This window comes from Hyperolius riggenbachi, chromosome 9, assembly GCF_040937935.1.
Source record: "Hyperolius riggenbachi isolate aHypRig1 chromosome 9, aHypRig1.pri, whole genome shotgun sequence".
Taxonomy (NCBI): domain Eukaryota; kingdom Metazoa; phylum Chordata; class Amphibia; order Anura; family Hyperoliidae; genus Hyperolius; species Hyperolius riggenbachi.
Window position 1 is genome coordinate 27837763 of NC_090654.1, and position 26246 is coordinate 27864008.

Sequence of the window (26246 nt, forward strand, 5' to 3'; positions counted from 1 at the left end):
CCTGGTCTTTAGGGGGGTTTAGCACTCTGGTCCTGAAGTGGTTAAAGGGGATGCCTGAGCGGAGAAGAGTTTGTGATTCTTCACCTTGCTGATGTGGCTGGTTGCCCTAGTCTTCAACCTACCTTAGTGAGCACCCTTCTATCTTATACTTCTCATATATTGGTGGCATTTTGCTCCCATTGTCTGTGTGTTCTTTATTTAACTAGTTATCGTCCCAGGGCAGTATATCTACACCCCACATAACTTCATCTAAAGTCCCGGAGTGTAGATATTGGGTTCACCCGGCGCTTGTGCACGCTCCCGCGCACATATTCGTCGCTGCCCATTGATACACTGACCAGTGAATGCGAATACAGTATCCATTCATTGATCAAAGTGACTGTGATCAATGATCACAGGCATCAGTGAGATGCCGGTGGTCATTGACAGAAATGAAAGTATAGCATACACGCTAAACTTCCTGTGTACTGTTCACAGGAAGAGAATAAAGTGGAGGGGCATCTAGTGTAAAATTACACCTACATACATCTCAATAAATAAAAATACACTAAATACCCTATTAATTAACCCTTTACCTCCCCTCCCATAGTTGCCAAAATAAAACACTTTTATAAAAATAAATAAAAAAACAATAAAAGTGACATTTAAAAAAATTACTTTAGGGACTTAACTTTTTTTTTTTATTATTATTATTATGTATGTCATGAGGGTATATTACTGTTATTTTTGCAAATAAGGGCTTGTAATCAGTGACAGATGCAAAACTGTAAAAAATACATCTTTATTTCCAATTAAAATATTGTCACCATACATTGTGATAGGGACATCATTTAAAGGGTGTAATAACTGGGACAAATGTTATTCCCATTAAAATGCATTTAAAATAAAATGAATTCTTGGCAAAATGTATGAAATGTAAGAAAGCCCAATTGGTGGTGAAAAAAACAAGGTATAGATCATTTTGTTGTGATAAGTAGCGATAAAGTTATTGGCGAATGAAAGGGAGGAGCGCTGAAATGTGAAAGACAATTTCCTGTACATGCAAGCTGGAAAAAATAACATCTCATTGACCATCTCTGTTGCTGGACTATGACAGGAGGGCCACTATCACAAAAATGTGTAAAATGTAAAATACATGTATACATATACAAATAAAAAGTAAATTTCTGTCAGAGTAAAATGAGCCATAAATGACTTTTCTCCTTTGTTGCTGTCACTTACTGTAGTTAGTAGAAATCTGGTAGAACGGACAGGCTTTTGACTAGTCCCATCTTTTCATGGGAGATTCTCAGTATTTCATTTATCCAAAAGCACCCCCTGGAAAAGATCTATACAATGATGCAGGCTCCCCCCTCCCCTCACCTGTTTGCACACTATTGTGGCGGTTGAACAGAGCAATCGCCATTCGCCAAGTGGTTTGGAAAATAAAGAAAACATTGAGATTCCCCCATTAGTAAATGGGCTAGTCCAAAACCTGTCCGTTTTTCAAATTTCTACTACCTACTGTAACAGACAGCAACATAGTAGAAATGTAATTTATAGCATATTTTACTGTGGGGGAAATGTACTTTTTATTTATGTGTTTTCACCTATTTTAAATTGCACAATTTTTCACGATAGTGGTCCTTTAAGGCTTGGTTCCCACTACAACGTGTGAAAGTTGGCCAGCTGGAGCAGACAGTGTATCTAATGCACGGTACTGCTGCGGTGCCGTTCACACTTTATCTGGAGAGTCTAGTCTACGAAAAATGTATCTGCATCTGGAGATTATCGTGCAGGTCAGGACTTTGCATTCCAATTGCATCCTGAATACTGAAGCAGATCCAAAAACCTGCTAGTAAAGGACAGATGTGAACAAACCATATGTTTAACATAGGATCTGTTGAAGTCTACATTTTTGTAGCGGCACCGATCCAATATAACAGACTAAATTGTCATTTTGGCATTGTTGTGTAAACCAAGCCTTATGGAGGCCACAGTTTGGCCCAGATGGCATCACTGACTTACCTGTGGTGTAGCCAAAACCAGACTTAGAGTCCAAGCTACAGATAACATGGTCTTATTCTTCTTTTTGGCATCTCCTATGCCCAGTGGGTTTAAGATAGCGGCATGGCGATCGAGGCTTATCACCACGGTGACAAATGCCGAAGAGTACATGGCCACCAGCTTGAGGAACATAAGAATCCTGCAGGCCACGTCCCCAGCATACCACTGGATAGTAACATTCCATACGGCATCTAAAGGCATCACCACTAAGGTGATGAGTAGGTCTGCAGCCACCAAATTGATGATGAGAATCCGAATGTGCGATTTCTTCCGGTACTTATGGATGATGGTCCATAGAGTGGCCACATTAAAACAGGCAGAGGAGATGAAGAGGACGCAGGTGATGGCTACCCGAATCCTGGCTGCTGTGGAAAACGTCGGGAGCACAAACTGATCTTCATTCAAGAAGGTTATGTTGGGTCCATCAATCCCATTGACACGGAGACAGCTGAGATTGAAGCCTTTAAATGAACAAAGAGGTGGAGAAGTATCTTCACCAACTCTCGTCAGTAGCTCACTCGTATTCATCTTGAGTTCCTAGAACATCACTTGAATGAACCAAGTAGGACCCCTTTTAGTAAAATGTAAGACCATTGTAAACACCAGATCCAAACCAGTATTCTAAACTGATCTCTTGTGCTGAGCCTAAAGGACCTTTAAGGGTTGTAGGTGTTCGCCAAACATAAATGATGAAACATTTTAAAAAGTTTGGTGGTGGGATCTTGCTACAGTTCATACAGTCATTTCTCCACCTGTCGTTGGTCATGTCTGGTTTCTGTTATGGTACACACTCACTAGATGATGGAATTCAGCACCATTTCCTAGTGGTTACCTCCTGAATGAGGGTTTTGTTGTCAAAATGATAATTGCTTCGAGGAAAACCTCCCATTTTTCAATCTTAGTTGAAAGCTGTTCATTGTGAATAATTTTAAGGACAGCGAAAGATGGAACTAAATATACAACATGATGATGACAGTGGCGTTAGTAGGTCAGTCTGACGTTGGCTTACTTGATTGGATGCTCTCGTCGAGTTCTGGATAAAAGAAGCAACTTATCCAGTGTTCATCACTGCAAATAAAAAACGAAAACATATTGTTATATAATCGAGCCTTCGACCAACTCACAGCCATCCTGTGAAACAGAGTTTTTCTAATCAAGGAAGGTCAATTTTATAAAAAAAAAAAATAGGACTTAGCCCTTGTTCACATTGTGTTACGGTCGCGTTAGCGTTGGACTTTTTTGAAGCAATTTTTTTTCCATTCCCGGCAATTTCTGTTTTTGGTAAGTATTTTTGTAAGCGTTTTTGCAGAGCGATTCCGTTTTTTTTACTTCCTGGCGTCAGTCAGGAAGTGAACTCTTTGATCTGGAAAAGAATAAATAAAATGTATTTATTCTTAAAAACACAAATGCAATCGCTGCACAAAGCGATTTTGTGAGCGTTTTGCGTTTTCTCCTATACCTTCCATTGTAGCAGAATCGCCCTGAAAATGGTCCATTCAGGGCTTCTCTGATCGGAAAGCAGACTGATCGCCCTCATCTGAACTAGCGCATAGGCTAGCATGGTGTAAGCACTTTCAGGCACTTAAAAAAAAAAAAAAAAAAACACCTCCAGTGTGAACGACCCCTTACAGATTGCCCAACAAGCTCATAGATAACCAGAACTCCTAGGAGTTTGTAAAGGTGGCCACACAGGATACATTATTTATTGTATTTATAAAGCGCCAACATATTACGCAGCGCTGAACATTAGTTTAGGTTACAGACAATATTTAGGGGTGACATACAGCAATATGACAATACAGGAATACAAGAAAACCAGATCACATATCACAGTAGGAGTACAAGGTAATGCTTAGTCAGTCACTGGATGGAGCATGGAGATTAGGCAAGTTGAGTTCACTCAGATGCATAGCATGGGGGCACAGTAATAGAGGTGCATGATCAGGTAGGACACATTAGGACTTTACGGCAATTTGATAAAAAACGATTGGATTTTCCAAAGCATCGAAAGCTTTTTTTTTTTTTTTTTTTTTTTTTTCGAGCAAAAAAACTCTGATCGGATTTCCCGTTTTTATTCGAAAGAAGTCTATCAGGCGTGCTGGATTTTTTTGATCAATTTTAATGAAAGGTGAATGGTGTAGGGTAGATTGTCAGTTTCCTTACATATATACTTCCATGCAATTTTCTCAGAGTTTTCAGTCATCTTTTTCATAATTGGTTAAAAATTTAATTGTGGTACATTGGTCAGATTTTTTAAATGTCACAATCAGTCAGAAAAATTGATTGCAATTCTTTAATTGAAAAGATATTTTAAAAATTGTATGGTATGTGGCAACCTTAAGGGGCTAAAAAAAGAACGAAAAGCCCTCTTACTAAAACACTATGTGAAACAGAAGTTTGCCTTCTTAAAACAGAATAGGCGCTAGTGCAAAATATTGGCTTCTGGGTGCCAAAGAAGAAATTTGGGCGCTCGATAAATAGCAGGCGCCGGGCCCGTCCAACTGAAATTTTTCATTTTGAGGATTAGTGGTTTGAAAAATATTGTTTTGAAATTCATTTTGACAATTATCATTTAGTAAATTATCATTTTAAAATGTATTATCTCAGAAATGTATTGCTTTAAAATTCGTTTTGACAATTATAATTTCGTCAATTTCATTATCGTTTTGAAATGTATTATCTCAGAATGTATCACTATCTATATTAATGTTATTTGCAGTGGATAAAGGGTGTTTAGGGTTAGGCGTCAGGAAGGGGGGTTTTAGGGTTAGGCACCACCGGGGGGGTCTTAAGGGTAGGCATCAGGAAGGGGGTTTTAGGGTTAGGAGTCAGAAGGGGGGGTTTTAGGATTAGACACCACCGGGGGGGGGGGGGTGTTATGGTTAGGCACCACCAGGGGGGGTTTAGGGTTAGGCACCACCGTGGGGGTAGGGTTAGGCACCACCAGGGGGGTCTTAAGGGTAGGCGTTAGGAAGGGGGGTTTTAGGATTAGGCGTCAGGAAGGCAAGTTTTAGTGTTAGGCACCACCGGGGAGGGATTCTTAGGGTTAGGCACCACCACGAGGGCCTTAGGGTTTGGCACCACCGGGGGAGGGGGGGGTCTTAGGGTTTGGCACCACCAGGGGTTAGGCATCACTTGCTAGATTTTCACTTCAGCCTGAGGATCTGATTTAATACTGTTATCTATTTTAATGTAATTATTCTATCTTAGGTAAATATGAAGAAACAATAAATAAATTGTTATAGACAATAGTGGTGCTCAGCAGAGCTCGAATATTCGAGTAGCTCGAATATTCGAGCTCTTTTTCAGCTATTCGAGCTCGGTATTCGAGCTCCGAATAGCTGGAGCTATTCGAATGGGCTATTCGAGTACACTCGAATAGCCCATTCACTATTCGAGCTATTCGAGCAAACCGGCGCTATTCGAGCTCGGTACCGAGCTCGAATAGCGTCATAGCCCAGATTGATGTGCTTAGAGCCAATCAGAGGGCTCCCAGGCCCTCTGACGGCAGCCAATCACAGAGGGGGACCCTGGCCAGCCCCTACCCTATAAATAGCGGCCGCCATGTTCGGGTTTTCCATGCTTGCCTGAGACTTGTACAGAGAGAGATCTGCTCCTTTGTGCTTTGGCTTAGCAAGTGCTCTATTGTGTTCATTTACCTAGCGTTTTTGCTCACCTACACCTGCCATATACACCTGTATTGTTGTTATTTAGATAGACATTGTATTTTAGTTAGTAGCTTGTGTGTTACATTAGAGACAGGCAGCTGCTGCAAGCTTACAGGTTTAGGCCTCAGGGGGGCCTTGCCTCTGTGGGCAGCTGTCCTCTGTTTATTTCTCTCATCATCTATACCAGTATTTCTGCTGTCCTTTACTAATAGTATTGTAGTTATACTGTACTAGGAGTAGGACACTCACTGACTGTCACTGTTTATAGGCTACTAGCTAGCTCCTGCGTGTGTGCACTCACTCACCGTCTGTGTGTACACACACTCTATTTCCTTCTGATTACTGATAGATTATTGTTAGTTGTACTTACTTACTACTTACTCTTACTGTACCCGTAGGGACACTCACTGTCACTGTTCATATAGGCTACTAGCTCCTGCGTGTGCGCACTCACTGTCTGAGTGTACACACACAACACACACTCTATTTCCTTCTGATCGCTGATTGATTATTGTAATTAGTTAGTTCTACTTACTGTTACTACTTACTCTTACTGTACTAGGAGTCTAGGACACTCAGTCACTGTGTTCATAGGCTACTAGCTCCTGCGTGCGTGCACTCACTGTCTGAGTGTACACACACCCACACTCCATTTCCTTCTGATCGCTGATTGATTATTGTTATTAGTTAGTTCTACTTACTGTTACTACTTACTTACTCTTACTGTACTAGGAGTCTAGGACACTCAGTCACTGTGTCCATAGGCTACTAGCTCCTGTGTGCGTGCACTCACTGTCTGAGTGTACACACACCACCCACACTCCATTTCCTTCTGATAGCTGATTGATTATTGTTATTAGTTAGTTCTACTACTTACTGTTACTACTTACTGTACTAGGAGTCTAGGACACTCAGTCACTGTGTCCATAGGCTACTAGCTCCTGCGTGCGTGCACTCACTGTCTGAGTGTACACACACCACCCACACTCCATTTCCTTCTGATCGCTGATTGATTATTGTTATTAGTTAGTTCTACTACTTACTGTTACTACTTACTTACTCTTACTGTACTAGGAGTCTAGGACACCCAGTCACTGTGTCCATAGGCTACTAGCTCCTGCGTGCGTGCACTCACTGTCTGAGTGTACACACACCACCCACACTCCATTTCCTTCTGATCGCTGATTGATTATTGTTATTAGTTAGTTCTACTTACTGTTACTACTTACTCTTACTGTACTAGGAGTCTAGGACACTCAGTCACTGTGTCCATAGGCTACTAGCTCCTGCGTGCGTGCACTCACTGTCTGAGTGTACACACACCACCCACACTCCATTTCCTTCTGATCGCTGATTGATTATTGTTATTAGTTAGTTCTACTACTTACTGTTACTACTTACTGTACTAGGAGTCTAGGACACTCAGTCACTGTGTCCATAGGCTACTAGCTCCTGCGTGCGTGCACTCACTGTCTGAGTGTACACACACCACCCACACTCCATTTCCTTCTGATCGCTGATTGATTATTGTTATTAGTTAGTTCTACTACTTACTGTTACTACTTACTTACTCTTACTGTACTAGGAGTCTAGGACACCCAGTCACTGTGTCCATAGGCTACTAGCTCCTGCGTGCGTGCACTCACTGTCTGAGTGTACACACACCACCCACACTCCATTTCCTTCTGATCGCTGATTGATTATTGTTATTAGTTAGTTCTACTTACTGTTACTACTTACTTACTCTTACTGTACTAGGAGTCTAGGACACTCAGTCACTGTGTCCATAGGCTACTAGCTCCTGCGTGCGTGCACTCACTGTCTGAGTGTACACACACCACCCACACTCCATTTCCTTCTGATCGCTGATTGATTATTGTTATTAGTTAGTTCTACTACTTACTGTTACTACTTACTGTACTAGGAGTCTAGGACACTCAGTCACTGTGTCCATAGGCTACTAGCTCCTGCGTGCGTGCACTCACTGTCTGAGTGTACACACACCACCCACACTCCATTTCCTTCTGATCGCTGATTGATTATTGTTATTAGTTAGTTCTACTACTTACTGTTACTACTTACTTACTCTTACTGTACTAGGAGTCTAGGACACCCAGTCACTGTGTCCATAGGCTACTAGCTCCTGCGTGCGTGCACTCACTGTCTGAGTGTACACACACCACCCACACTCCATTTCCTTCTGATCGCTGATTGATTATTGTTATTAGTTAGTTCTACTACTTACTGTTACTACTTACTGTACTAGGAGTCTAGGACACTCAGTCACTGTGTCCATAGGCTACTAGCTCCTGCGTGCGTGCACTCACTGTCTGAGTGTACACACACCACCCACACTCCATTTCCTTCTGATCGCTGATTGATTATTGTTATTAGTTAGTTCTACTACTTACTGTTACTACTTACTTACTCTTACTGTACTAGGAGTCTAGGACACCCAGTCACTGTGTCCATAGGCTACTAGCTCCTGCGTGCGTGCACTCACTGTCTGAGTGTACACACACCACCCACACTCCATTTCCTTCTGATCGCTGATTGATTATTGTTATTAGTTAGTTCTACTTACTGTTACTACTTACTTACTCTTACTGTACTAGGAGTCTAGGACACTCAGTCACTGTGTCCATAGGCTACTAGCTCCTGCGTGCGTGCACTCACTGTCTGAGTGTACACACACCACCCACACTCCATTTCCTTCTGATCGCTGATTGATTATTGTTATTAGTTAGTTCTACTACTTACTGTTACTACTTACTGTACTAGGAGTCTAGGACACTCAGTCACTGTGTCCATAGGCTACTAGCTCCTGCGTGCGTGCACTCACTGTCTGAGTGTACACACACCACCCACACTCCATTTCCTTCTGATCGCTGATTGATTATTGTTATTAGTTAGTTCTACTTACTGTTACTACTTACTTACTCTTACCGTACTAGGAGTCTAGGACACTCAGTCACTGTGTCCATAGGCTACTAGCTCCTGCGTGCGTGCACTCACTGTCTGAGTGTACACACACTAAATTTACTTGTGATTACTACTACTGATTATTGTAACTGCTAGTTGTACTTCCTGACTGTTAATACTTACTTACTGTACTAGGGGACACTCACTCAGTCACCTCACCAACCAACCCACTCCATTAAAGTACCCCACTTTTCACCCGCCCTTTTACAAAACTTTTGTCTATACGCCCAAAACATTGAAGATGTCTGGAAGTGGCAGCCAGCGCGGTTTGGGCAAGGGGAAGGGCAGCAAGGGAATCAGGAAGAGAGGGAGCAGCATTGTGGCAAGCCGCGGCCGCGGGCGCGCCACCATGCACAGTTCCGCAGCAGCAGCAGCAGCGTCAGTGGCTAACATTCCTCCCATAGCCACTGGCCGTGGACGCCTTGGGCGCCGCCCAGGAGGAGCATCTGCAACTCACGCTGCAGAGACACAGCAGCAGCAGCGTGTAGCACCTGCTCCCATTTTCCTCCAGCCGGGTCGGAAACGTCCCATTGAGGAAAAGGATGCAGACACTGTGGTGCAACTCATGACGGAGGATGAGCAGCCCGCCATCAGCTCTGCATCCGAGGCCTCCACCCTCACCACCACCACCACCACCACCCCTGTTCGCAGCAGCCGCCCAGCAGGGTCTGGGGAGGAGGCCAGTTCACCGTCAGTCGCCGACCTCTCATTCAGCACTCTTTTGACCCCAGGCATGATGAGTCAATTGAATGCTGTTGTTGGCGATTTGGAGGAGGAGATGCTGATGGGCACTTTGGGGGAGGAGGGATTGGACAGCAAGACTGTGGCGACAGTCAAGCGTCCCATCCATGCATCAGCAGAGGAGTTTGGGGGGTCATCATCAGAGCAGGACATGTTTCAGGAGGGGCATGATGATGATGACCCGGTGACAGACAGAGACTGGGTGCCAACACATCCAGAGGATGTCGTCCTCAGCAGCTCTGAGGAGGAGGAGGAGGATGCGGTTGTGGGCCTTGCAAGGAGGCGCATCATTGCAAGCATTGGCAGCGTCCCACAGCCTGCTGGTGTCTCAGGCTCAGCAGCAGCAGCAGCAGCATCAGCCAGTACCACCACCAGCCGCACCCAAGACCCCCCCCCCCCCCCAACCACCACAGGGAAACAGGCAGCAGCGCTTCCATGCCGTAGGGGGATGTTTTTGTCACCAATCTGGCGGTTTTTCACCATGCCCACAGTGTACAGCAAGTACGCCACTTGCAACCACTGTCAGCGGAAGTTGAGCAGAGGTGCAGACCCCTTGAAGTTCAGCACCAGCTCGCTGATCAACCACCTTTCTGCGAAACACTTCCACCAGCATGAGGAGTTCCAGAGGCTGAAGGCATCTGGTGCTGGCAGTGGCACCAATCCCATCACTGCACAGCCTTCAGCAGCAGCAGCAGCAACAGCAGCCACCCGCCCTCCTGCTCCTCCAGCAGCACCAGCAGGAGTGCGGAAACGCCCTGCTCCTCCCCCCTCTGCAACTCCTGCCGCCGACACTGAGGCCTGTTCTGGCAGCCAGTCCTCATTGGCCTCCTCTGCTCCGTCTGCTGATTCCCGTGCCAGCAAAAAGGCACGCCAGAGCCTTTTGAGCGAGTCCTTCCAGGGGGTGGTTAGGGCTCTGCCTCCCAGCAGCCGTCGCGTGCGGCAGCTGAACGGCTTGCTGGCACGGGCCATGTGCTCCCAACTCCTGCCGTACACGCTCGTGCAGGAGGGGAGCGACATGCGGGCGCTGCTTGCTTGTGCAGCCCCAGACTGGCAGCTCCCCAGCAGACACTTCTTCGCCCGCAAGGCCATTCCTGCACTGCACCGCTTTGTGATGGCCAATGTGGAGCGAGGGCTGGAGCACGCGGTTGGTGAAAGGGTCCACGTCACCATGGACTCCTGGAGCAGCCGCTTCGGGACAGGCCGCTACCTGTCCTTCACTGTCCACTGGGTCAGCTTGGTGGAAGGGGGTGAGGATGGGAGAGCAGCAGCGGGCACAGCAGCAGCAGCAACACAGTGGGTGGTGCCACCCCGCAGGGTCAGGGGAACTGCAGCGGGTTCCTCCGATCCTCTGCCATCCTCCGCCACACCTGGCCAAACCCCCCGCCTCAGCAGCAGTGTGAAGGCCCGCCACTGCCAAGCGCTGCTGCACTTGGTCAGCCTTGGCAAGACCAAGCTGACGGCAGCCCACGTGTTGGCCAAACTCCAGGAGCAGGAGCGGATTTGGCTGACCCCCAGAGGCCTCAGAGTCGGAGAGGTGGTGTCCGACAATGGGGCCAATCTGGTTGCTGCCATAGACAGGGGAAACCTGACCCACATCCCCTGTCTTGCCCACGTGCTGAACCTGGTGGTGCAGAAGTTCCTGCGCACCTACCAGGGGATGGACGAGCTGCTGGAAACGGCAAGGAACGTTGTGCGTCACTTCCGGCGCTCGGCTGCAGCCTGTGCGAGCCTGGAAGACGTGCAAAAGGAGCTGGATCTGCCACGCCATCGGCTGATCATTGACGTTCCGACTCGCTGGAACTCCACCCTGGCGATGTTGGAGCGTCTGGTTGAACAGAAGCACGCTGTCAACCACTACCTTGCCCTGGCCACTGTTTCCGCAGCTCAGAGAAGGGACAAGACCAGCAACATCCCGTCCATCGTCCCCGATGATGACTGGAGGCACATGCAGCAGGTGTGCTTAGTGCTGGCTCCCTTCCTGCAGGCCACAAACATGGTGAGCAGGGACCATGCTATGGTCTGCGAGTGGGTGCCCCTGGTTTCTCTGCTGAACAGGGCACTCGATGCTTTGCTGGCACAGGGAGCGGCAGCCTTGGACCAGCAGGAGCGGCAAGCAGCTGCACAGTCCACCTCTGAGGGGGAGGAGGAGGAGGACTTGGTGGAGGTCCCTGACCTGGCTGCTGATGAGGGGGATCAGCGCAGTGCAGCTGAGTTGGTGCGGGGGTGGAGAGAGGATGAGGCAGCAGAGGAGGAGGATGAGGAGGACAGCACTGACGTCGATGTGCCAGCAGACGTGGCCCGCCTCTTCCCAATGGCAGCGCACATGCTGACGTGCCTGCGCAGGGACCCCAGGGTGATCCAGATGAAGCAGAGGGAGGACATCTGGATCAGCATGATGTTGGACCCACGCCTCAAGGGGAAGTTGAGCCAGTTCCTGCCGCCTGCAGGAGGAGACCCAGCGCAACAAATAAGGAGCTTGCAGCAGGCCCTTGTTGAGCGCTTGGAGGAAGCCTTCCCCCAGCCTTCCACCCCCACTGTCCAGCAGCCAGCACAGAGGCAGCAGCAGGTGCCTGCATCCAGCAGCAGCAAGCGCCCCACAGACCTGCTGTCTCTCAGCCACGAGCTCTACAGGACTGTAGAGGCTCCGGCAGCAGTGACTAGAGAGGAGATGCATGCAGCAGCATCCTCCTCCGGTCACAGCCAGCGCCTGACCCGCATGGTGGCTGACTACATGGGGTCCTACAGCGGGCTTGACAGCGATGCCCCTGTTGATCCCATGGAGTATTGGGTCAAGCGCATGGAGATCTGGAGCGAGCTGGCGCAGTACGCCCTGGAAGTGCTGTCCTGCCCCCCTTCCAGCGTGCTGTCCGAGCGCTGCTTCAGTGCAGCTGGTGGCGTGGTCACCGAGAAACGCTCACGTCTGTCTCACAAGTCTGTGGACAGACTGACGTTTCTCAAGATGAACCAGGCGTGGGTGGAAGGCGAGTTCCTGGCCCCTGTTGTCGGCGAGAGGGGGACATGAACTGGCTGCCGGAACTTAGTACCATCGTTAATGTGCCTTACCACCCTTTACCACCTCCTGGCTCCTGCTCACTAAGCCAGCCTGGTTCACTTTGACTATTACGTCGCCTGCAGCCACACATTTCACACCTACAGTGGGCTGCTGCTGTGTACTGCCCTTCTGCTGTCTGTCTGTGTTTCCCACTGCCAGGGTACACAGAATTACCGTCTGCTGCCACTCTGCCACCAGCTATTACGTCACAACAATAGCTGCTCACACTGCTCCTCCATTCCTCCTGCTGCTGCTGTCTGTCTGTGTTTCCCACTGCCAGGGTACACAGAATTACCTTCTGCTGCCACTCTGCCACCAGCTATTACGTCAAAACAATAGCTATATTGGTTGTAAAACCAAAACCAAAAAAAACCAATAAAAAAAAAAAAAGGTTTAATTTTTCTGAGGTGCCCGGGTTGAAAACTGTGTTGTCCCAGTTGTGTATTGGACACAATGTGGGCTGCACGACCGCTGTCTGGGACCTCCTGTTGTGTTTATTTACAGCCCTGGTATCACCGCTAGGTACCAGGGCTATTATGTCACGCTGCCTACCTGCTGCCACACTCACACTGCTCCTCCATTCCTCCTGCTGCTGCTGTCTGTCTGTGTTTCCCACTGCCAGGGTACACAGAATTACCGTCTGCTGCCACTCTGCCACCAGCTATTACGTCACAACAATAGCTGCTCACACTGCTCCTCCATTCCTCCTGCTGCTGCTGTCTGTCTGTGTTTCCCACTGCCAGGGTACACAGAATTACCTTCTGCTGCCACTCTGCCACCAGCTATTACGTCAAAACAATAGCTATATTGGTTGTAAAACCAAAACCAAAAAAAACCAATAACAAAAAAAAAAAGGTTTAATTTTTCTGAGGTGCCCGGGTTGAAAACTGTGTTGTCCCAGTTGTGTATTGGACACAATGTGGGCTGCACGACCGCTGTCTGGGACCTCCTGTTGTGTTTATTTACAGCCCTGGTATCACCGCTAGGTACCAGGGCTATTATGTCACGCTGCCTACCTGCTGCCACACTCACACTGCTCCTCCATTCCTCCTGCTGCTGCTGTCTGTCTGTGTTTCCCACTGCCAGGGTACACAGAATTACCGTCTGCTGCCACTCTGCCACCAGCTATTACGTCACAACAATAGCTGCTCACACTGCTCCTCCATTCCTCCTGCTGCTGCTGTCTGTCTGTGTTTCCCACTGCCAGGGTACACAGAATTACCTTCTGCTGCCACTCTGCCACCAGCTATTACGTCAAAACAATAGCTATATTGGTTGTAAAACCAAAACCAAAAAAAACCAATAACAAAAAAAAAAAGGTTTAATTTTTCTGAGGTGCCCGGGTTGAAAACTGTGTTGTCCCAGTTGTGTATTGGACACAATGTGGGCTGCACGACCGCTGTCTGGGACCTCCTGTTGTGTTTATTTACAGCCCTGGTATCACCGCTAGGTACCAACCAGGGCTATTATGTCACGCTGCCTACCTGCTGCCACACTCACACTGCTCCTCCATTCCTCCTGCTGCTGCTGTCTGTCTGTGTTTCCCACTGCCAGGGTACACAGAATTACCGTCTGCTGCCACTCTGCCACCAGCTATTACGTCACAACAATAGCTGCTCACACTGCTCCTCCATTCCTCCTGCTGCTGCTGTCTGTCTGTGTTTCCCACTGCCAGGGTACACAGAATTACCTTCTGCTGCCACTCTGCCACCAGCTATTACGTCAAAACAATAGCTATATTGGTTGTAAAACCAAAACCAAAAAAAACCAATAACAAAAAAAAAAAGGTTTAATTTTTCTGAGGTGCCCGGGTTGAAAACTGTGTTGTCCCAGTTGTGTATTGGACACAATGTGGGCTGCACGACCGCTGTCTGGGACCTCCTGTTGTGTTTATTTACAGCCCTGGTATCACCGCTAGGTACCAGGGCTATTATGTCACGGCGAGCTGCCTGCCTCATTGACTGCCTGCTGCCACACACTCATCCTCCTCCTCCTGCTGCTGAATTTACCTCCTGCTGTCTTTGTGTTTCCACTGCCAGGGAGCACATACAATGGCGCTTCCAACATGCGTGCGCCCACCAGCTATTTGTTACGCTCAAAAATAGCTGCATTTCTTTAAAAAAAAATTTGAAAAGAGAAATACGTGAAGAAGAAGAAGAAGACGATATTGAAAAAGAAGGAGAAGGAGAAGATGAAGAAGAAGATGAAGAAGAAGATGAAGAAGAAGAAGATGAAGATGAAGAAGATGAAGATGAAGAAGAAGAAGAAGATGAAGAAGAAGAAGATGAAGAAGAAGATGAAGAAGATGAAGATGAAGAAGAAGAAGAAGAAGATGATGAAGAAGATGAAGAAGAAGAAGAAGAAGATGAAGAAGAAGAAGATGAAGAAGAAGAAGATGAAGAAGAAGATGAAGAAGATGAAGAAGAAGATGAAGAAGATGAAGATGAAGAAGAAGAAGAAGATGATGAAGAAGATGAAGAAGAAGAAGAAGAAGATGAAGAAGATGAAGAAGAAGAAGAAGAAGATGAAGAAGAAGAAGAAGAAGATGAAGAAGATGAAGAAGATGAAGAAGATGAAGAAGAAGATGAAGATGAAGAAGATGAAGATGAAGAAGATGAAGATGAAGAAGATGAAGAAGATGAAGAAGAAGAAGAAGATGAAGAAGAAGAAGAAGAAGATGAAGAAGAAGATGAAGAAGATGAAGATGAAGAAGAAGAAGAAGATGATGAAGAAGAAGAAGAAGAAGAAGAAGAAGATCTAGAAGAAGATTAAGAAAGATAAAGAAGAAGAAGAACAAGTATATACAGTAACACTACACTACTGAACCAAATTAAGGACACAACTTCTCTTTCCACATTTTTTTTTAAAGGAACATCCCCACATAATCACTTGCTGTTGTTACTTGGAAAAAAAGATGTTTCTTGCATCATTCACCCTCAAAACAAGTGTTGGAAGCTATTTTGGGCCAATTCGAATAGTCAGCTCGAATAGTGAGCTCGAATACCGACTCGAATAGTGAGCTCGAAGTCCGAGGTCGAATCGAATAGTAAAAAATATTCGACTCGAATATTCGACTGACCTCGAATAATTTACTATTCGAATTCGACCAAATTCGAATTTTTAAAAGGGGTATTTGAGCACCACTGATAGACAATATCTTAAAATTTCAGCTATACCCCGCGCCCTTTTTTCAATCTGCATCATATGTGTTGGGGACATGTGGTGCACAGCCCAGCCTGGGAAGAGTTAATAGCGCTGTGCTGGCCGGTGACACCGACTGAGGACTAATCTCCCATCTCTTCTGTGAAGCTGGGCTGTTGATCATTTATTCATAGAGTTGAGAAGGTGCAGAGGGGTCATGGCTTGTTATCATGCACTCTCTTCTGTCTCTGTGTCTATTAAGTATTTATCCAGATTCGCTGGCATTTAGCTCGCTGGAATAGACAGCGGCAGAAATCCCGTAATGTGTGACACATCAGAGCAGTCGGACTCGCTGTGGGGGCGGAGCTGGACGACCAGCAGGAAAATTATTCACAATTTAATGCGGTGTCAGACCGACATTTCTAGTGGTAACTTCTCTGTAAACAGCATCAGGCAACACAGCAAGGAAAAATAAAGAGCTTAAAGAGTACTTAACTACTGACTGTCTTCCAGATAGTCAGTCCACAATCCTAGAACACTGTGCAAGAGAAACAAAAAAAACTAAATTGTATTCTCAAATTTTGCAGCAGAACAAGATAAAAAACAGGCAGGTGAAATGGGACTTAGGGCGCTTTTCCACTAGCAATCGCCAGAGGCGAGAGAGGCTCCAGCCTCAGGGCGCAGTGTAGGAGGGGGCGCACAACTCACTCAGCTATCATTCCCCTATTGTGTTTGAAGCAGAGAGAAATAAGAAAAGGGTACATCAGGGGCGTAACTAGGCCCCGCTTGGGCCATTTTGGGGGGCTGGAGGGGTCGCAGCATGAGGGGAAAGCCATGGTCACAGTCGGCCGGGGGGGGGGGGGGGGGAGGGGGTAGTCCCCCCCTCCCTCACCTCGGGGCTCTCCACTCTGCGCTCCCCTCCAGATTAAATTACTGTCTGGGCAGCGGCAGGCAGTGTCTGGGCAGCGGCAGCTACATACCTTCCGTGCGCTCCAGCGTGTGTTCCTCTCTCTAGTCTCTGACACAACTTTCTGAAGAAGCTACGTCCAAGAGGCCATGTGCGCTCCCGCGCGCTCTCGTTAGCCCAGGAATCAATGAATCGGGCCATGGTGCCCGATTACTGATTCCTCTCCCCCGCAGAAAATGCAACGGCTTCTCTCGGAAGCCTTGCTTTTTCTGCCTCCTACGTCCCTCTAAGAGTATATGTTAAGCTTATGAGTGGCGTCATATAAACAAACCTAAGGTTGCCATCTTGTAGGCAAAAAGTAAAACTACAGCTACATTAAAAAAAAAAATATATATATATTTACATTAAAAAAAATTACTATTTACTATCCCACTCTCCCAAAAATACCCAAATAAAATGTTTAATAATAATAATAAAAAAAAATTACAATGAAAAAAAAAAACCAAACACAAATATTTACCTAAGGGTCTAAACTTTTTAAATATGCATGTAAAGATGAAATATTTCTATTTTTTTTTTATTATAAGCTTGTAAATAGTGATGCATGCAAAACTGAAAAAAAATGCACTTTTATTTCTAAATAAAATATTGTCGCCATACATTGTGATAGGGACATAATTTAAACGGTGTAATAACCGGGACAAAGGGGCAAATTCAATACGTGGGTTTTAATTATGGAGGCATGTATTATTTTAAAACTATAATGGCCGAAAACTGAGAAATAATGCATTTTTTTAGTTTTTTTTTTCTACTTCTTACTGTTAAAATGCATTTACAGTAAAGTAGCTCTTAGCAAAATGTACCACCCAAAGAAAGCCCAATTGGTGGCGGAAAAAAACAAGATATAGATCAGTTAATTGTGATAAGTAGTGATAAAGTTATAGGCTAATGAATGGGAGGTGAACATTGCTTGGATGTATAAAGTGAAAACAACTGAGGGCTGAAGTAGTTCAGCTAGTTTAAAACTAGGCCCTGATCCAGAACTTAGGTACTAGAAGTCTCAACTAATCTGCATGCCTGAGGGGATAACAGGGACTGTACTTTAAGGGCTGGAACCCACTGCAAAACACTATCGCTAATCGCAAGCGCTAGCATTTTGTATCAGCAGTTTGTCAGCGGTTTCATGAGCGTTTTAGGAAGTGATTTTACAAAGTGTATCAATTTGCCAGCGGTTGTGTAGCGATTAGCGATTAGCATTTTAAAGTCTGATTGGTCCTTTCAATTAATTTTAATTTTGTTACAGTGTGTGGTAAGGTTGAAACACTAGAAAAATCGCTCCATGCAGGTTTTAATGAGCGATTAAGCCAGCGTTTGTATACTTTACATTGAAGCGCTAACGCTCCCAAAATGCTGCATTTCCTGGGTTTGCGATTTGAGGAATCGCAAACGCTCCAGTGGAAGTTGCCCCATCCGTTAACATTAGCTGAGCGTTTTTGCAAAACACTAGCGCAGGGGTCTCAAACTCAATTTACCTGGGGGGCCGCAGGAGGCAAAGTCAGGATGAGGCTGGGCCGCATAAGGGATTTCACAATCACGGCGCATCGCCGCCTCTGCCCGCCCCTCTCACTCTTCCTTCACAGAGAGGGGCGGGGAGAGGTGGCGATCCGTGCGGCGATTGACGTCAGGAGGGGCAGAGCTGAAGCTGAAAGCTCTGCCCCTTCCAGGAAATGCCGGCGGATTGCCCCCTGGGTGATTTGGGGGCTCTGCAGCCCTCGTTTAGCAGCGGGGATGCGGCGGATTACTTGGGAGCACTGAAGCGAATTATAAGGAGCTTTTGCCAGGGAGGGCCACAAAATATTGTATCGAGGGCCGCAAATGGCCCACGGGCCGCGAGTTTGAGGCCCCTGCACTAGCGTTTTGAATCGCTCCAGAAATGCTCACAAAACCGCTCTTGTGGGTTCCAGCCCTCAGGGCTTAGTTGGGGGTTTGCAGGGCATAAAACAATCACCAAACCTCCAGAGCTGTCATTTAGCCTTCCTGTAGCTTGTAGCAGCTCTCCAGCTCCCATGCACAGCTCAGGGGTGTCACGAGTATCGCGACATGATGCGCCACGATAGTGTGTATGAGGCCTCAACTGTGTCACTGGCGTTCACTGCCGCTCTTTATTCAGCTCCCATACAGAGTAGTAGCACCCTTTACTAGTCATTTGATTCCATCCAGCCTGAGAAGATGGACTAGTTCAGGGTCCGTTCTCACTACGACGATTAGCGGGCAATTCCCGCTAATCGCCGAAGCGCTAGTGCTATTCTATCCCTATGGCAGTGATGTCACTGCCGCGATTGGCGCCGATTGTGGGTGATTGGCGATTAGCCCCAATCGCAAAACATGTTCCCTGCAGCATTTTGCCGCAATTCTGGAGCGATCACGGTACGGTGCTTAATAAAGTGCTGATCACAATCGCTCTGAATCGCGGACGTCTACAGTCATTTTAACCACGCTAATCATGGTAAAATCACTTGCGCCAAACGGTAGCGCTAAGCGATAAGGTTTTTGAATTTTACGTGTAAATGGGCTCTCCAAGCCTGTCCGACCTCCCAGATTTTCACTCCCTTTCACTTTCTACTGTAAGTGATAGCAACATGGGAAAAAAGTAATTTACAGTACACTTTACGCTGTGGGAAATGTACATTTTCAATGTATGCATTTTACATTTTAACATTTTTTGCAATAGTGGTACTAGGTGACATGTGACATGATGAGATAGACATGGGTATGTACAGTGCCTAGCGCACTAATAACTATGCTGTGCTCCTTTTTTTCTTTCTCTGCCTGAAAGAGTTAAATATCAGGTATGTAAGTGGCTGACTCAGACAGGAAGTGACTACAGTGTGACCCTCACTGAGAAGAAATTCCAACTATAAAACACTTTCCTAGCAGAAAATGGCTTCTGAGAGCAGGAAAGAGATAAAAAGGGACGATAGTTCATAGATTTTAGCTCTGCCATGCTTCAATGTATGTGTCATTGAGCAAAAACAATAAAACAGTTAAACATAAAAACTAGGTTTAAATATAAAATAAAACTGTGGAATATCTTAAGTCATTTTTAGGAGAAGGAAGATAGATACAATCATTTATTTCATTAGTTCATTTTTGCCTCGGGTGCCCTTTAACCTTATTACATGAATACAATAATCGGTTCTTATCCGTTAGCCGGGCGCATCCTCTAGGTGGCGATAATTACTATTCCCCCTCCAGGCCGCCATGCAGAGGCGCCTCTAGGCATAGGCAGTACAGGCCACTGCCTGGAGTGCCATTGGTCATGGGGGGTGCCATGTTGCTGGATTAAGCCCTGCCCCAAATTAAGCTCCACCCAAGATCAAGCCACACCCCTGTGGGTGTTCTATTACTTGCTTCTGCTGCATCTACTTAGCGCAAGTTGCAGGCAGCTGACACCTCTGTGCCTTGTGCATCCTTCTTTCCTCCTTTGTGCCATCTCTGCCTCCTTCTGTGCCCTTTGTGACTCCTTCTGTCCCCCTGTGCCTCCTTATGTCCCATTTGCCTTTATTTGTCCCCTTGTGCTACCTCTGCCCCCCTGTTTCTCCTTCAGTCCCACTCTGCCTCCTTCTGTCCTCCTGTGCCTCCTTCTGTACCCCTTTGTGGCCTCCTTCTGTCTCCATGTGCCTCTTCAGTCCCATGTGCCACCTCTGTCCCCTGCGCCTTCCTCTGTCCCCTGTGCCTCCTTCTGTGCCCCTTTGTGCCTCCTTCTGTCCCCCTGTGCCTCCTTCTGTCCCCCTGTGCCTCCTTCTGTCCCCCTGTGTGCCTCCTTCTGACCCATTTTAGAGGGTGCCAGGCCGACCAGGTTTTGTGTCCCCAGGTGGTGAACAGGCTTGCGGCGTCTAATAGATGCCGCGTCAGTTCACTGGCCCGCAGCCCGTAAGCTCACTTCTGCAGCCTTACATTGCGTGTATTTTCTGGTGAAACGCTGCCACATTATGATTATTTTCATGGAAGGTGCCATGGGTGTGGGGGGGTTGCGTCACAGATTTTCTCGCCTGGAGTGACAAAATGGCTAGAGGCACCCCTGCCGCCATGGATAGTAGGGAAAGATGTAACTCTGCTGGAGTTCTATCGCCACCTAGAGGATGCGCCCGGCTAATGGATAAGTACCCAATAATCATAGCCCTATATCCATTGATTATTCTGAGAGCCGTGCTGCCGACCGATCTGACCCTTTTTTAGGTGGGCTGTTTCTTTAAAGGGATATGGAGGCTGACATATTTATTTAATTTATACAATGCACATTGTCCTGCTGATCCTCTGCCTCTAATACTTTTCAGCGATAGACCCTGAACAAGCATGCAGCAGAACAGGTGTTTTGGGCAAAAAATCTGATGATTAGATGCAGGCTTGCTTCAGGTGTGAGATTCAGACACTACTGCAGCCCAAGAGATCAGCAGTATGCCTGGAAACTGGTATTGTTTAAAGCGGACCTGAACTCCTGCACAGGACTGAAGAAATACATAGATAAATGCACCCCTGTATGTATTTAGAGAGTTTAGCCTGTCTAATCCCCCCTCATCTGTGCCTAATCACAAGTGTAATTTGATCTCTCAGCTTTGTCAGCTGGCTGCTTTGGCAGAGCAGCTCATTTGTAAACACAGAATGTTAACCCTATGGGCTTGATTCACAAAAGGGTGCTAAGTTAGTTAGCACGCCTAAAAGCCCCTTAGTACGCCTAAAGCCCTTTAGGACGTGCAAAGCAAAGTTTAGCGTTGCGCGGTGCATGCGAAACGTCGCACTGGGTGCGCCTAAAATGTTGCACCAGGGGGCGCCCAAAATGTCGCACGGTGCGCTGTTTTAGGCGCACCCGGTGCGACAGTTTGATCGCATACGGTGCAAAGTTTCTCGCACAGAGCTAAACTTTGCGCGCGATCAATCAAAGCTTTAGGCGTGCTAACTGCTAAGCACCGTAGTTAGCACGCCCAAAGTGAATCGAGCCCAATGTCTCCTTCCATGAAAGCTGGAAGCAGACACACTGCAGATTTATTTCAGAATTTGTATCTGCTGTAACAAAGAAATGTTTTTCTGTAAAGGTTATTATGCTGTTGCTTATCTTTTAGAGCAGAGAGGGGGTTCTGAGTTCAGTTTATAGGAGTCTGACACGCGCTAATCCAGTCAATAAGCTTTATTCCTACAAAGTTGTTTACAAATATTGCAATAAAAAATAGGTACCCCACTCCACTCATACACTCCACACCACCTCTACTCTCATACCACTGAAGGGCCCTTCTAAAAAACAAAAATGAAATAAAAAATAAAAATAATCATAAAAATTGGAACGTTAAAAATAGGCATATAATGCTTCCCTACATATGCAGGTTCCGACCCAGCAGTTTCCTATATGGATCAAGAGAAGATTTAAAACTGATTTGAGGACCGTCCTGTTAAACTTCCTCCAGCAAGTACCACATTCCTGTTACAGATATGGATCAGTCCGATTAAATGGCAAGTGCCTCAATCTACAAGGTTTTGCTAGATAAATCCTTACAAAGTCCACATACCGCTCCTGGACCTTCTAGACTTTCCGCTGTCACGCAGCTCGTTCAGTGCACTCCACGCCAGCGTTTCTGCCAATATCCGTTGGCCTTCTTCAGGAGGAGTTTAGTTATCAGAAGAAGGCCAACGGATATTGGCAGAAACGCGTTGAGGTTTTATCTTCTATAAACTAAGTTGGTGACGGAGACTGCGGACTAAGTGCTATACCGCGGAAGCGCGCAGCGGTAACCTTTGTATCAAGGTCCAGGAGTCTCTGTGCGAGTGGTGACGTCACCCGGAAAGTAGAACCAACATACATCAAAGTTACGCTAAGCGGAAGTGCAGCGAGCGGGGATCTGTATCTTGTGAGCGGAAGTGACGCAGGCTGCACGAGAAGGCTGGCGTGGAGTGCACTGAACGAGCTGCGTGACAGCGGAAAGTCTAGAAGGTCCAGGAGCGGTATGTGGACTTTGTAAGGATTTATCTAGCAAAACCTTGTAGATTGAGGCACTTGCCATTTAATCGGACTGATCCATATCTGTAACAGGAATGTGGTACTTGCTGGAGGAAGTTTAACAGGACGGTCCTCAAATCAGTTTTAAATCTTCTCTTGATCCATATAGGAAACTGCTGGGTCGGAACCTGCATATGTAGGGAAGCATTATATGCCTATTTTTAACGTTCCAATTTTTATGATTATTTTTATTTTTTATTTCATTTTTGTTTTTTAGAAGGGCCCTTCAGTGGTATGAGAGTAGAGGTGGTGTGGAGTGTATGAGTGGAGTGGGGTACCTATTTTTTATTGCAATATTTGTAAACAACTTTGTAGGAATAAAGCTTATTGACTGGATTAGCGCGTGTCAGACTCCTATAAATCGAACCATTTGCACAATTTGAGGATTTAAGGGTATTCCTCAGTTCTGCACGCTGCTTTGACTAACTAGGGGTTTTTTTCTCCAGCGCATGGTAACAGTCAATCTGGTTCTGAGTTCAGGTCCGCTGGAAATTAATATGGCAGCCTTCACATACCTCTCACTTCAGGTTGCCTTTTATGGCCTAGTGCACACCAGAGCGGTTCTGCTGCGGTTTGCGATCCGCTTGCCGGTGCGGATCCGCTTGGGTAATGTATTTCAATGGGCTGGTGCACACCAGAGCGGGAGGCGTTTTGCAGAAACGCATACTCCCGGGCTGCTGCAGATTTTGGATTGCGGATGCGTTTCTGCCTCAATGTTAAGTATAGGAAAAACGCAAACCGTTTTGAAAAACGGCAGTTCAGAGCGGTTTGCCAGGCGGTTTATGTTACAGTAGCTGTTCAGTAACAGCTTTACTGTAACAATACATGAAATCTACTACACCAAAACCGCTTCACAAAACCACAAAATGCTAGCTGAAACGCTACAGAAAAAGAAGAAAAAGCGTTTCAAAATCTGCTAGCATTTTGCGGATCTGCTAGCGGTTTTTGGTGTGCACCAGGCCAAAGAGAACCAGAGCTGAAACATTAAAAAGCTTTTATACATACCTGGAGCTTCCTCTAGCCCCATAAGCCTGGATCGCTCCCACGCCGCTGTCCTCCGCTGCCTGGTACCGGGTCCCGCAGTTTCCGCCAGTCGGAGTCAGCACGCGGCCAATTGTGCGCATAACAGGGGCTCCCTCCATATCTTTACGCGTGCGGCTGCATACTGCGCAGCCGCATGCGTAAGGGTATGGCGGGAGCCCCTGTGCATGCGGAAAATTGGTCGCGTCCGCCGGAAGTGACGAGACCCGGTACCGGCGATAGAGGAAGCGGAAGATGGCGGCGTGGGAGCGATCCAGGTTTATGGGGCTGGAGGAAGCCCCAGGTATGTATAAAAGCTTTTTAATTTTTTCATTATCGTTCATCTCTGGTTCCCTTTAAAGGGAACCTAAACTGAGAAGGACATGTATTTTTCCTTTTAAAATAATACCAGTTGCCTGACTCTCCTGCTGATCCTGTGTCTCTAATACTTTCAGCCACAGCCCCTGAACAAGCATGCAAATCAGGTGCTCTGACTGAAGTCAGACTGGATTACCTGCATGCTTGTTCCAGGTGTGTGATTCAGCCACTATTGCAGCCAAAGAGATCAGCAGGACTACCAGGCAACTGGTATTGTTTAAAAGGAAACATCCATATCCCTCTCAGTTTAGGTTCCCTTTAACTAATCAAAGATTCCCCCCAGAACAGCCAAGACTTTCATGCAGTGCACAGATTACTATTCCCCTCCTGCAGCAGGAAACAGTACTTACCGCTGCGTACCGCTGTCCTACAGTGGCTGCGACATCCGGCTGTCCTGCATCGGCTGTCCTACAGTGGCTGGGAGATCCGGCTATGCTGCAGATTCTCTGCTTCGGGAAGTAGAGAAGCGATGGGAAGATGTTGGCTGCGGTCTATCCCTGTAGGTCATTCACACATTGCAGATGTGATCCAACCCCCCTTCTCTCTCCGCTGTCATTGTTCTGTACACACTGCTGGTGGGTGACCTGCCAAGACTCCACTGCAGCTGCTGGTGACGGGGCAGTCACCTTTCCCCGCTCACTCCCTTACCACCTGCTTCTGTATTCCCACAGGCAGCTCTGGCGATATGCATCATCCTGCGCATCCGAGAACTCCGACGCCTGGAAAATACTGCAGAGCAAGAAAAGCGAATGGATTTATTACAGGACCTCCCCTGCTAGGAATAGATCGGAGGTTCCTCTTTTATTATCCCGCCAGTCAACTGCTATATATATCTCACTTATGTATTTCTTACATCTCAAGTGAGTTCTGCAGTGCAACTGGGATAGAGAGAAAGGTTATATCACGTCAGACCTGTGCTGCATCACTCATATAGACTGTGGGCGCTCCCTAAGGGCTGGAACCCACTGAAAACCGCAAACGCAAAATGCAACCGCTAGTGTTTTGTCTGAGCGGTTTGCATGCGCGTTTTTGGTCGTGTTTTGCAACATTGTATTTTTTTCCCCAGCGGGTGCCTAGCGTTTTGCGTTTTGATCCTGATTGGTCCTGTGAATTATTTTTCATTTTGTTACAGTGTGCTGAACCGCAAAACGCTAGCAAAACCGCTCAGTTTAGGTTTTGCTGAGCGTTTCTGCTAGCGTTTCAATACTTTGCATTGAAGCGCTAACGCTCCCAAAATGCTGCATGTCCTGCGTTTGCGTTTCTGGGAAACGCAAACGCTCCTGTGGAAGTTGCCCCATCCATTAACATTAGCCTAGCGTTTTGGCAAACTGCTAGCATATCGCAGTGCTGCCAAAACGCTGCCAAAAGCGCTCCTGTGGGTTCCAGCCCTAAGGGCTGGAACCCACAAGAGCGGTTTTGTGAGCAATTCTGGAGCGATTCAAAACGCTAGCGTTTTGCAAAAACACTCAGCTAATGTTAATGGATGGGGCAACTTCCACTGGAGCGTTTGCGATTCCTCAAATCGCAAACGCAGGACATGCAGCATTTTGGGAGCGTTAGCGATTCAATGTAAAGTATATAAACGCTGGCTTAATCGCTCATTAAAACCTGCATGGAGCGATTTTGCTAGCGTTTTAACCTTACCACACACTGTAACAAAATTAAAATTGAAAGGACCAATCAGACTTTAAAATGCTAATCGCTAATTGCTACACAATCGCTGGCAAATTGATACACTTTGTAAAATCACTTCCTAAAACACTCATGGAACCGCTGACAAACTGCTCATACAAAATGCTAGCGCTTGCGATTAGCGATAGCGTTTTGCAGTAGGTTCCAGGCCTAAAGATCTGCAGAACATTGCTCTGTCCCATCCACAGCCTGACAGATACATATTGTATATATTCTGCAGATTATCCCATTACTGGCCTCTCTAGAGATCTGCAGAACATTGCTCTGCCCCTCCCCCTCCTGACAGATACATATTGTATATATATTCTGCTGATTATCCCATTACTGGCCTCTCTAGAGATCTGCAGAACATTGCTCTGCCCCTCCCCCTCCTGACAGATACATATTGTATATATTCTGCTGATTATCCCATTACTGGCCTCTCTAGAGATCTGCAGAACATTGCTCTGCCCCATCCCCTCCTGACAGATACATATTGTATATATTCTGCTGATTATCCCATTACTGGCCTCTCTAGAGATCTGCAGAACATTGCTCTGCCCCTCCCCCTCCTGACAGATACATATTGTA

General features: G+C 46.7%; 1 protein-coding gene across 1 annotated transcript in view; it reads right to left on the reverse strand.

Annotated features, from left to right (window-relative positions):
* The window catches only part of LOC137531519 (putative gonadotropin-releasing hormone II receptor), a 35740-nt gene extending 11342 nt beyond the window's left edge, over positions 1 to 24398 (reverse strand). The window contains exons 1-2 of the mRNA XM_068251441.1: positions 24335 to 24398; positions 2008 to 3114 (exon numbers count right to left, since the gene is read on the reverse strand). Coding sequence (XP_068107542.1) covers positions 2008 to 2574 — 567 coding nt within the window. The 5' untranslated portion in view covers positions 2575 to 3114; positions 24335 to 24398. The remainder of the gene's footprint in view (positions 1 to 2007; positions 3115 to 24334) is intronic.
* Between the last annotated feature and the right edge of the window lie 1848 nt (positions 24399 to 26246).